Genomic DNA, 13,591 nt, shown 5'->3' on the forward strand with positions numbered 1-13,591 from the left:
TAAGCAAAACACCCTTCACAAGTGGACCGACTAATTCTAAGAACCAATAAATAACAGTATGTTTGTTTGTAGATATCATATTATTACAGTGATATATCGTTGAGCCTTTTGAATAGGCATGGTAGGTAGTTTTTTAGGCAGTCAAGAAAAGACCGTGAAAGTAACTTAAAGCTAAGATTCTGTTTTGTACCAATTTAAATAAATATAATTTTAATCAACGTACCGGGTGTTTTTTTCTTACATGATACAAGTCAAGGGTAAAAATTAAAACTTTAAACTGATGAAATAGGGACAAGACAAGTTACCACATTTTAAAAATATTTTGCCACTATATTTTGGGCATAAATTGCAACTTGAATAGTATTTGAAACAAAAGTAAACAGTAATAAATTCCTAAAAATTCCACATAAACAGGAACAAATCCACTATTAAAATTTCCAAAAGTATTTAAATAATAAATAGTTTATTGATCAATAACGTACGACATCTATTTTTTATAATAATATCTCTATATATTTAATATTATGGTTGAAACTAAAAACAACAAAGCCCAGACGATTTATTAGGTATGCGGAGTCGCACCAAAAAGAAATAGTCAACTTTTAATATCTTTAAGAGATCACGTTGCATAAACACTAACAGGAACCGTAATTATAATTTTGTGGAGTATGGGTTTATTAAATTGAGTCTATATATTCATTAGTTAAAAAGTATCGAAAGTGGTTAGTTAATTCCTATGTTTTTCCTATACATTAATTGGGGGTGAGTTTTTCTCACAGAGTTAACCTTAATGCTTTATTGTATCTCTTGCTGTGTTTATTTACTGGTTTGATTAATTTATTTATTGGAAATCTGCTTTAAACAATTTTTAACAAGTTTATTGTGTCCTCATTTGTAATGATCTTTTAAAGTAAAAAGAAGTAAAACAAACATTTACCTAAAATTAAAGAATGTAGCCTAATCTTTTGTGAATGTAATTGAAGTGAGATTGAAAGATAATATCTTGTTCCAAATAATAATAAACTATTTAAATAATAAAATCTTAAAGGAAAATATTGTTGATGTTGTAATGTTTTGTGTAGATCTATTTTTTTATATTGCATTTTTAAATGTATAATCAGTTTAATTTAAAATGTTTTAAAATGGACTCACTGAAGAATTAAGTTAATGATATTTTACCTGATTTCTATGTTATTATGTCACTCACGTGGAATGGCCTGAGCGACAAAGTAATGATCTTTTTATTTATCTACTAGTTTTAATTTGTTGATTGTTAACAAGTGTGTTACATTAATTTAAATAAAAAAAAATAAACATGTTGTTTCACATTTTAAACATCTTGACGTATTTCAATTTTTAGTAACTCTCAATTTTCATTTTTAACTCGCTAAAATAATAATCTTCAAATTACATATCATCGCTAAATTTAGAATCCAAACCCCAAAAAAAAAAAATGCTTTTCGGAAAACCCCCTTCGGAAAAACCAGCTGCAAGGGTCCATAAATAAAATGTTTACTTAGAAACCTAAACGTTTATAAGTGTTCCTGATTCAAAGCCAATAATAAAAACACCATACTTTTCCAAATAAGTGGGCCAAACCAACTAATAAACTAACGTATCAGTGATTCTCGGAGTTTGGTACTTATCAAATTCCAGATCACAATGATTTAGTTAATGACACATTAGGGAATTTTATCATGTAGTTTATTGATAAAAGGAATTTATAATATTTGGTAATAAATGAATAATAAAGGTAAAAATCGGGGTGAGTCCTTGAGCACATAACACACCTCACCTCACCAGCTAATATTAGCTGATTAGACAATTTTTTATCAAAAAACGGAAAAAAGAAATAGCAGATAAAAATGTTTGAATGAATTTGTGACAAGCAGGTACTTTTCTATAAGAAATATTTTATATAATAGTACTTACACAGCCATTATGATTTTCCACATTGACATCAGCTTTCCGAGCTTTTAATGCGACACAATTCCTCTGCACTAGATGTACATTAGCATCGATGACTCCCTCATGTATGGGCCTAAAACAACAATTCAAATTAATGACCTGAGTACATTTTTTCCTAATGAATAATTTTATGATTCATACCCCCCCTTTGGCACCCCGACAAATAAATGTTATCTACTATTTCTTTGTAATATTACAAACAAAATTATGGTTTCATAATGCAAATAGAGTTGTGCAAAATGAAACTGTAGTGGTGCAACATTTGGCATTTTGTACTTTGGATTAAGGGTAAAAAAATAACATGCTTTATCAGATTTTTATCTTCGAAAATCAACTTTTATCAGGTGCCTACTTCAGGTTCTTATTTTTAATCCTTCATTGAAAAATATCTTTTTAAAGTATGACACAATTTTTTATAAATTTTGAACTGTATATCCTTTTTTTTTTTATCTGAACAAGATTTCAGCCTATAAACAATCAGATAACTGGATAGGCTTATTTTTCGTTTAAACAAAATAACTACTTGACTAAACAGCATTTTAATTATATTTAAATGGTTATGTTTGTTATAAATCTACTAGTGTGTAATATTTAAATTACAGAGATTTTAATGGGTGTATCATATCTGGTTTCATCATTATATTTTTATGGTTAAGGTCACCTAAATTAAATTTCTGTAATTCCCCATAAAAATGTAATTCACACACTGCATATTGATTAAAAACTGTTGGGAAATAGCTTTTAATGTTATTTGATAGTTGCATTATTGTCTAATTTGTGAATAATTGCTAGAACAAAATCAGCTTTTTAGACTCAATATTTCATAAGATGTGAACAATTAGTTGCAATCCTTTTATAAAAAATGGCTTTACAAAGTCGGAATAAAATGACAAATTATTCACATGAAAAATTAAATCAGTTTAATGCCTAAAACAATTATTTTTAATATCTGATTTATTTTTTCAAAAATGCCTGTAAGTCTGGGATAAAAACAACCTTAAACTAAAAATATCTGGCATAAAGTCCTCTAGAAATCATTTGAAACATTAGCTTGTACATATTTCTTGAAAGGGACAAGTAAATAAAATAATCCAAAGGCCTGGAATAAATTGAAAAATTATTTATAATGATGAGTTTTTATTGTAAATTGATACAAGTAAATACTTAAAATCCTGGAATAAAATCCATATGTCTGGAAAACTTCAAGTTACACTGAGTACAAAATAATGCCCTTATCAAGAATTTTTCATTAATTTCAGCCTTCAGAAATAGCCTCACATTTTTCGACATTCTGAACTTCATTTAAGGCAAATTTCGGCTGAATAAAAGTGACAAATTTTCAAAAATTTCTAACCAAATTCTATTATCCATTTTTGGCAACTTATGGGTTAAGATCCAGCCATCAATATCTTTGGACAGAATCCTTAACTTTGAAAGGAGAAGATTGTTGGCACTTTAACATTTATTGGCAAAATTGCCACCAAGAATGTTTATGAAGCAAAAAATGTTTTATGTCAAATTATTGGGCTAGAAATGCTTTTTCTCTGACTTAAACTCTCTTAAGATACTTAATATTTCATCAAAATATTCCCAACAATGGTGAAAATTTAGGGGCAACCAAAACTTATCTAACTGCATTTTATGTAGCTCCTAAGTTATGCTCAAAATATGTTAATGAATCAAATTAAATATAAAGTACCCACTAACCACAAGGGAATATTAACATTTTTAGAATGTTCCTATCAAATGAGTGTTTTATATTGTCATTCTAGGGATGTTCTGACAATCAAATAACACAATCATAGAACCCCTAAGTTGGATGCTAATGTATTTTCAGTCTGTTCTAGATTTGTGAATCATATTACCATGTATGATAAGAAAGAAAGAAAGAAAGAAAGAAAGAAAATGTGCAATATTACGTAAGACAACAAAATCTTGTGTACAAGCATCCTAAAAACTAAAAAATTCCAAATTCACTTTAAATTTCAAATTTCAAACAAACATAACATCTAAAACACTTTACCATAAAATTTACACACATTACCAAAATTAATCATAACAAAACAGATTGAGAAAAAAAAGCATCTTTTTGATAAATTTCATTAAAAAATAAGTAAACCTGTCAATAAAACAGAATTTAAAGGAAGTAAATTAAATTATTTAACAGGAAACAAAACTAAAACACTAAAATGATGTCAGAGCACAGGTTAAAAGGTATCATTAAAAAATCGTCAAGGCTATAATATGCCCTGGATAATAAAAGTGATTTTAATTCCTTTTTGAATTTCTTAACTTCTAAAATTTGTCTGATACATAGAGGAACATGGTTGTAAATTTTTTTGCTAAGGTATATAAGTAAGTTCTTGGTGAGGGAGGATGTAGGGATTGGTAAGGGAAAATCGTTAACCTGGCGAGTCATATGACCAGTGTTAGAGGGAGGTTTAGGACATTTATGAATAAGAGTAGCTGTTTCTAAGATAAAAAGAGAAAAAAGAGTTAGTATTTTTTGAGATATAAAGAGAGGTTTACAAGAATCTCTTAACCCAGCGGAACATAGGTATCTAACTGCCTTTTTTTGAATCACAAAAATTATGTTTAATAATCCCTTATTGCTTAAACCCCAAAAAGGCAAGCCATAACGAAGATGGGACTCAATAAGAGAAAAGTACACACAAAGTGAACGTGCAACTACCCCTCCCAGCTCATGCCCCGCCATTCTTACTCCAAAGCATCCAGAGGATAATTTTGAGGCAAGATTTAGGATATGATCTTTGAAGCGAAGGCGACCATCAATGGTAATACCAAGGAACTTACAGCTTTCTTTGTTTTGCAAGGGGGAGTTTTCACTCAACATAAGGCCCTGAACGTCACACTTAAATCCCATAATAAAGGTTTTGCCCACATTAAATACAAGCCTGTTTGCAGCACACCACTCCGATAAAATCTTAAGATCCTTAAAAACCTGGGCTCTAACATTATCAGAATCTCTATGATTCCATAAAATGGTGGTATCATCAGCAAACTGAACCACTTTGCCCTGCAGTTTTAATGAACCCAAATCATTACATAGAGCAAAAATAATAGTGGTCCTAACACTGAACCCTGAGGTACTCCAGTTTTAAGGGATCTGGAATCGGATAAACATCCAGATACTGTAACTCTTTGGGTACGATTAGACAGATAGGATTCCAGCCATTGCAATGCCACACCTCTAAAGCCATAATTATTGAGCTTAGACAGCAGTATTCCATGATCTACACAATCAAATGCCTTGGATAAATCGCAAAACACTGCCGCCGCGGACTCTCCAGAATTTAAGGACACATAGAAACTCTCCAAAAAGCCGAAAACAGCGTCATGAGTCCCTTTTCCCGTTTGAAATCCAAACTGATTTGCAGATAAAATGCAATTATGTTGCAAAAAAGATAAAATTCTGATTTTTGCAAGTTTTTCAACTATCTTGGAGAGGGTAGATAATATAGAAATTGGACGGAAATTACAAGGCTCACTCAAATCTCCACCCTTAATAAAGAGGGATAACCACTGCCTCCTTCAAACATGCTGGAAAGATGCCATTATGAAAGGAATTGTTTATGGCAGAAGCTAAGGCATTCAATGCTGAGTCAGGCAAAAGGAGGAGTAATTTTGATGATATTCCATCAGCCCCAGCTGATTTATGGTTTTTTAAACTTTTAATTGCATCTCTAATGTCAGTAAGGCTAACAGGATCAAAGAATAAAGAATTTTGAACTGACACTTGTTGAATATAATGCAAAGGATCAATATTAGTATTCACATCCTTGAGCAATAAATGAGGAATATTACAGTAATAATCATTTAAACTATTTGGTCTTACTTCTGGTTCTGAAACTTTCTTGTGAGAATGCCTGAAGTCATTTATAATTGACCAACATTCTCTCTGCCTATTTGAGGACATATTCAAGCGGTCACTATAATATTTAACCTTTGCTGCTTTTACCGTCTTTCTGTATAGACTACGATATTTCTGATGATAAAGAATAATGTTTGCATTAGTTGTAAACTTGCACAACTTAGCCAAAAAACGGAGGTTTTTAGCTGAAATTCTGAGGCCTGCTGTGACCCATGGTTTTCTGTTTTTTATTTTAAGCCTCTTTTTAGGAAAACACTGATTGATCTTGTCACATAGCACATGAAATAACAAAGTAAACGGGTCAGGAGCCATTTCAACTGCATTCCAATTAACCAAAGCTGTAGTAGAAGAAAAAGCATTAAAATTTGCTCTGCTGAAAATGCTTCCTATATAATGAGATGAAGGAAATACAGTGTTGCATGGAATCCTAGCGAGAATGGCTTCATGGTCAGAAATACCAGATGAGAGTACTCTACATGACACATCATTTAAATTTGTACACAAATAATCAATAGTAGTTGCAGATGAAGATGTTATACGTGTGGGTGAAAGAACATGCATCTTCAAGTCATAAGATTCCAATATACTTAAAAGGGATGTATGATATGATGGCAAGTTTACATCAGTGAAGTTAATATTAAAGTCACCACCAGCCAATATAACTATGGAGTGTAGAGATATACAAAAAAATATCCTTAGAATTGGCTTTTGATATTGTCGAACCCTTTTAATGAGGCTGTTGGGAGTTAGTGGAATATACTTAATGACTTAGTGAAATCTTATCTAAAAAGAGCTGAGAACTAGAATTTTGTTCCTGTACTAGGTGGGGCACCAGTGTATGGTGTTTTTATTATTAACATCAATGATTTGCGAGGACAAATGTGAGGTGAGGTAGATTTCCCATTAATGATTAAATCAAATAAAGAAATGGAATGGATAGCAGCTTATATTAACACCTAATGTAGATAAAGCAAAATTTGTAGCCTTTTCCTTTTCTTCTAGATCTGCACCCCTTTTCCAAACAATCAAGCAAGTAATTGTATAGCATGAAAAGATAGAAACACATTTTTAAAATATTTGAGTGTACTTAAACATGAAAAAAAACAGATAGCACAAAAATGGATTATTAAGGTCACACTCTTTAAAAGTAACCATCAGCTTTGATGTAACAGGAAAGTGAATTTTGGGAATAATACATAGTAAATAAGAGTTTTGGGAATAATAGACATATGTTATTACAGTTAGAGTTATTTATAATTTCTGAAGGTTTTTTATTTTACAGACTAGACACTGTAAATCATAATACAAGGAGAAATCTTATTTTGGTTATTATAATATTATATGTAATTTATTATCTTTTGTTACCCTCATTAATATATATATATATGTAGAGGAAGGGTAGTCTTGGCCAACTAGTTAAATATATAGTAGTTAATATATAATAAAAAGAATTTTTTTTTTAACAATTTTCTTAAGGTATTGTTGAAATAAAATGCTTTTAAAAAAGTTATCATCAAGAGTTCGAAAATTTTTATTTTCTTTTTCAGGGCTACAAATTTATAGAAGAAATAATATATAATTATTTTCGTAGGTTTGCTTGTACAATGAAAATTCGTTATAAGTATACTTACTACCAAACATTTAATTATGAAAGTCTACTATGAGGTCACATCCTTGTTGGTTTATTTAGCTAAAAGAGCTAAATAAACCAACAATCAATAAGCTACATATTATTAAATTTTTATAGTTTTTCTTGAAAATGTTTAATTTAAACCAAACCAGAGCTAAACTGACAATAATAGACATGTCTATTATTGGCGAAATGAGACATGGAATGCTATAAAAAGTTCAAAAATTATCATGGCATGCCGGAGACCATTATTTTTATTCATTTATTTATTTTTTATTTTATTTATTTATAATACACGGGATCAACTCCATTACAAAAAATATATATATTTCTGAAAAAGAAATAAAAGCTATACTACCTAACCACTAATAACTAATTAACAATATTATTAATAATTATCAGACTTAACATGGGTATTAAAATTCAATTGTTCATCAAAAAAGATACCAAGGTCCTTTACTACTTCAGTGTACCTAAGATTAACATTATCAATAGTATAGGAGGAAGTTACCTGTTTGTTTCTTTTGTAGAAACTAATGTAACTGCATTTACCCACATTCAGAGCCAAACTATTACCAACACACCATTCACACAATCTATTCAGATCACCTTGCAAGAGAACCATGTCTTGTTCTGAACTGATCACTCTATAAAACTTTAAATCATCGGCAAATAACAAAAAATTACTATTTTTAAAGCAAACCAAAATATCATTAATGAAAATATTGAACAACAGGGGAGAACAATGACCACCCTGTGGAACCCCAGAGGTCACACTGATAACATGCAACCTAGCATCCCCAATTTGTACCTGCTGAAATCTGTCAGAAAGAAAACTTGCAAACCAGGCCACCAAACAATCTGAAAAACCAAAAAGTCTCAATTTTTCTAGTAATAAGCTATGGTTGACACTGTCAAATGCCTTGGAAAAGTCTGTATATATTACATCCACTTGTTCACCCCTCTCCAAAGCACTTAACAGAGCACCCTGATACAGCAACAAGTTTGTAATAGCATGCTGTTCACTTAACAGAAGTTCTTCGCAATAAAAATTAATTTGGTCATAAATAAATCAGGGCCAGCACTAAGTTTAAGGGGTAATCGAAAGATCTTATCAAAAATTAATCCAATAGATAATTTATGATTTGGAATAGTCATGTTTACACCAGCCTGCCGAGAAGGTAAGACATTATTATCTCTATTATAGACAGTACAAAAAAACCTGGCAAACCCCTCTGCAATTTGTTCACAACCTGCAAACTCCCCATCATTATAGGTCATCAAATCAGAAAGCCTATTCATTGCTCTCCTGTTATTAAACTTATACCAAAAACTTTTGGGGTTTGTATAAAGTAACTGGTCCAAATTTGAAATAAAGTTCTGGTAACAAGTCTCTGTTTTTTGCACCTAGCTCTAAGATCTGAAAAGACTTCGTAGTCTGCAACAGTATGACTAGACTGATATTTTTTATGTGAAATTTTCTTTTGCTGGATCAAGTACTTTAACGCCCCTGAAAACCAACTGAGAAAAGACGAGGTTTTGAATCTCTTAAGAGGCACAAAGCTATAGCCATATTTAATATATGATAGAACTCTGAAACCGCATCATCAATATTAATTACATTCAAAACATGGTCCCAATCAACTCCACACATATTTATATATTTTAATATAATGGTATTTGTTTGTACTTTATGCTACTGAATATTATTTGATATACTAAGTGTCACTAATTAGTGACTATGTTATTGAAACAATGAATAAAGATTGCTATTGTATTCTCTTAAAATTTAAATCAAAAGATGTAATAAAAAAGTTACTTACAAATTTCCCTCTGCATTATAGTTCAAACACTCTCGTAGATCAGTAAAGAACATCAACTGTTTCCTCTTAGTTTCACTCAAGACAATTTCCTTTCCACCAGCCAAAGAAAAACCACTAGGAAACACATTATTATCCACATAAGAAACTTTCCCTATATTAGGCCCAGTACCAATGTTCACATCTCTTATTATGGGTGAATCGTTACTATTCTCAAACATACTAAGAAAATCATAAGAATCAAAATTATTCATTGATGGTTTTGGAGTGGGGTCAGTTTGCACCTCCTTATCCACTAATAGATTCACATTAGTTTGAATGGCTTTCTCTTGTTGCGGCTCCACTTGCTGATCTTTTTTCATTGATAAATTTAAGGCCTGCATTTTATTTAACACTTTTAAATTTCTACTGTTAAGCAGTTTTTTACCTCTACCAAAAACAGCTGGCAAAAGATGCAAATCTGCTAATTCACAATATTCTTGTACCGGAGACTGTACCAACTTATATTGATGCGAATCACTTGCCTCTGTGATGGTTTGTACATGAATGACTGGGGAATTTACGATGTTTGGTTTTATCTCATTGCCTTTACCTTTATCAGTAACTGTTTGTTTTACATGTTTATCAGCTGATTTAAACATTTTAACTGGCAGCAGAGCCTTGTTGGGGAGTACTTTAGGGTTGGCAAAGGGTGCATTAATCTTTACCATATTCTTCACCTTGTCTGGAATCTTCTCTGGAGGTACCACTAAAAGCTTCTTCCCGTTTAAGTTAATAAACTTACTTTTTGCTGCTGGCAAGTAGGAAATGGGCTTTAAAACATTTAGTTGCCCAGAAAGTTTGGTTTTCAAGGTGCCAATAGTGATTACTGGGACTTGTTCCACTACAGCCAGTTTGTTTTGAAATCCTAATGTTATAAAATTTTCTTCTTTTATAGGTTTGGCCCCTTTTGAATAATAGTCTAGGGTGTTCAGAGTGGCATGTTGCTTAATTAAAGGGTTCTTGGGATCCAGTTGGGACATTTTGACCTGAATTATTGCTTCATATTAGTGGGGTTTATTACTTTGATATCTTCAAACTTACCGTGGACACTCGTTATTCCTTATACTTGGCACGTTTTTCTGATTATAACGCAGTTATAACGTAACGTAAACTCATTTAGGTGTCCAGATAAAGAAGAAATGGATTTGGGTAATTCCCCATTTGCGAATTCCTATTGAAAAACACATTGTTGAGGTCATCTGATCGCGGCGCCATCTTCGATAGAAACTAAAGCGAGTTAGTAGAGATGTTGTCCATTTTTAATGTCGTTAATAAGGAGGTGCGGTTGTTATCGATGTTTATTTAGTGGTTTCGGTTTTTTTGGTTAAATAAATCCTCCAGTTTACTAACTCTTTGGTTTATTCTTTAATATATTATATATAAAGTTATTGGATTTTAAATATATAATTGATATGTGGTCCCTCATTTAATATAAAAAAAAATAGCGTCACAAGTCACCCTAGCGGTCAAATATCGAAAGTCAAACTGTCAACTCTGTAACTTTTTTAAACGTCGCATTCAATTGGTTTTTTGTAGTACCCTTGATTTTTTTGTAGTACCCTGGAATTTTTAGTCAAGCAGACTTGGAAAAATAGATCATTCCATCATTTTGGAGCATTAACATTTTTTATAGTGCCTTTTAATTTTTCTTATTTATGATTTTGTATTGAAGAAAAAATAAAATTGACAACGCTGTATGTAAATAAAAGTAGAATTCAATTGTTTTTTGTCATGACACGCTAGATTACAAATATGATCGTATTCAAAATTTCACGTTGTATCGAAATAAACAGAGTTGCCAAGTATTTTTTCCTCAAGTAGATTCAATTAGAGACGTTCTCGATAGTCAGTTGTCCCTTCCTGATGTGAGCATATTTAATAGGGAGGTATTACGACTTATCGATATTAACTAAATGGTTGATTAGAGGGCATTTTTCTTAAAATCTAAATGTACACAGTTATTATAAAGTTTAATAAAAACTAAATACAGTGCGGCTCTCAATTGTCCCTCCCTCTCTTATCTTTTGAAGGCGTTTATATAAAAATTTAAAATTTGGCACGGGACGCCATTTTGAAAAATAACATTAAATAGAAAGGAGACCATACGATACATCGTTTGTGAATGTTTTATGGTCGTAGAATATTAAGTCATTACTTCTACTCATAGCAAAATGGCAGCCTTTCAAAATCTTATTTTTAGTAGTAAAGACCAAATTTTGACAGGGGACCTTTACTTAAACATGTTGGAAAATAATAATAATAATAAGCCTATTTCCAGGTAACTTGCCCAATAACAGGAAACAGTTGCAAAACAATGAAAATTATAGTTAAAAACAATGATAAAATAGTTAAAAAAAACACACACAAACAAACCTAAAAGAATGAAAAGAAAAGAAAAAAGTAAAGTAAAGTCACAATCTCAAAAAATATCCAAAAAATTAGAATAAATTATTAAAATATATGTATTTAATAGTCAACAAATATGACTCAATATATTTCTATTATTGGAGAGGTTTATGATGTTTATATTTAGTTTAAGCCAATATCCACATCGTCATCTTTCTTTATGAAAACAGAAAGCAACTGTAATATAAATGCGTTTGTATAATAACTGACGTAGTGTTTTTACTTATACAAAGACCAATTCATTAGGTCCGTATTAGTCTGTATTAAAAGGGATATATTTAAGATTCATTCCTTTTTCGACTTTTGCTTCATTTGCTGCTTAAATAATAAAAATAAAAGAATAGTTATAATAATTTGTGGTTTTGTTCTACCCATATTCTTAATAGGTTATGGGCCCAGAACGTTTGTTTGAATAAATTTGGTACGCGATAAAAAACTATAAACTTTCAAAGTGTAAATAAACTTCAGTGTTGTTAGTGCAAAAAAAAAAGCTGGACACCATTTATGAAAGAAAAAGTTTGGCCACCCAGCTTACTGTTTAAAAGAAATTGCTAAGTTTTAAATTTAAGCAAGATACACCTTTAATCGAACATTTCATCAAGTTTGATGAAATGATTATTGAATTAAATTAAACATTCGCTCGTGCGCGGGTAAAGGGGTATAATGTCAAAAGTATTAGTTTTGAGAAAATTAGCTTGGTAAGTATTGTCCGGTTCAATTTTTGGGATAACTTCCTTAAAATAAATAATACAAAAATGATTTTTTTTCCAGAGCTATTTATTTTAATAGGGTTAATGTTCGGATAACATTACAAAGAAAAAAATATCCATTTCGCAGAAAAAAAAAACTAATTATACCTCTTTACACAAAAAAACATAAGATGTTTCTCTTTACTCTATATTATCTTCGTCAATTTCTTCTATATCAGGCAAAATTTCATGAAGATCCTTCTGGGTGGGAAGGCCTTTGTAGAATTCGTGGAACACGTTGTCTATATAGGGCAATAGATCTATAAGGTTTTTCTTTTTCTCCTCTGTAATGGGGTTTGGAAATTGACACTTAGGGATTGCTGAGACTGGTATCTCCTTAGTTTGTCCACGTCTTGAAAAGTCCATTTCATGAAAGGAAGCTATGTAACTCAAAGAAGTTTTATAATAAAATGTCCATTTCTTTTTTTCAAATCTTAGCCATTTCACATTTTTCCAAACAAAATGGTTTCCTTCCTCATCCTTTTTCTTTACTTGAAATACTTTCTTGAGCAGGTCTGAGAAACTATAGGAATGTTCCCTGTTCATCTCAATAACTTGGAACTTATTATTTGCCTGTCCACATAACCGCACTAGTTGAAACCAATCACGCGGATGATTTATTGGATATTCATACTTCTTTTTCTTTCTCTCAATGACAGAATGATCGGAGTCACACTCCATATGAGTGTGACCGGGAACAAAAAATTTATGATCCACACTTTCCAGATGAGTCAGCTGCATAAGAACTAGAAACATTGCTACAACATGGGAATTTTTATTCTGACCTCCGCAAGTGTCAGAATAAAGTGTAACATGCTTTATTTCAGGAGGCAAAGATAAAAGTTCTCGAAATACGCAAGACGCTACCTGATTTGCACCCCGTCCAGAAATGGTCTCGTACCACATGCAACAGATCGCTTGTTTTTTTTTACATTCGTGCATGGTCAGGTTGTAGGTCCACAGTTTTCTTTTATAAAAGGCAACAGAGGCAGTTAGATCTGGGGTTGGTAGGCACTGTTGAAGATCAAACACGTATACAAGTTTAGTCTCATCCTGTTTTGCAAGGTCTTTGTCTTGTCTTTTC

At 31.3% G+C, this 13,591-nt stretch overlaps 1 protein-coding gene across 1 annotated transcript in view; it reads right to left on the minus strand.

The window, feature by feature from the left end:
* LOC126748810 (uncharacterized) overlaps positions 1-10,556 on the minus strand; it is a 48,945-nt gene extending 38,389 nt beyond the window's left edge. The window contains exons 1-3 of the mRNA XM_050458283.1: positions 10,394-10,556; positions 9,314-10,338; positions 1,933-2,041 (exon numbers count right to left, since the gene is read on the minus strand). Coding sequence (XP_050314240.1) covers positions 1,933-2,041; positions 9,314-10,332 — 1,128 coding nt within the window. The 5' untranslated portion in view covers positions 10,333-10,338; positions 10,394-10,556. The remainder of the gene's footprint in view (positions 1-1,932; positions 2,042-9,313; positions 10,339-10,393) is intronic.
* Positions 10,557-13,591: the final 3,035 nt, after the last annotated feature.

Source organism: Anthonomus grandis, chromosome 2, assembly GCF_022605725.1.
Source record: "Anthonomus grandis grandis chromosome 2, icAntGran1.3, whole genome shotgun sequence".
NCBI classification, from domain to species: domain Eukaryota; kingdom Metazoa; phylum Arthropoda; class Insecta; order Coleoptera; family Curculionidae; genus Anthonomus; species Anthonomus grandis.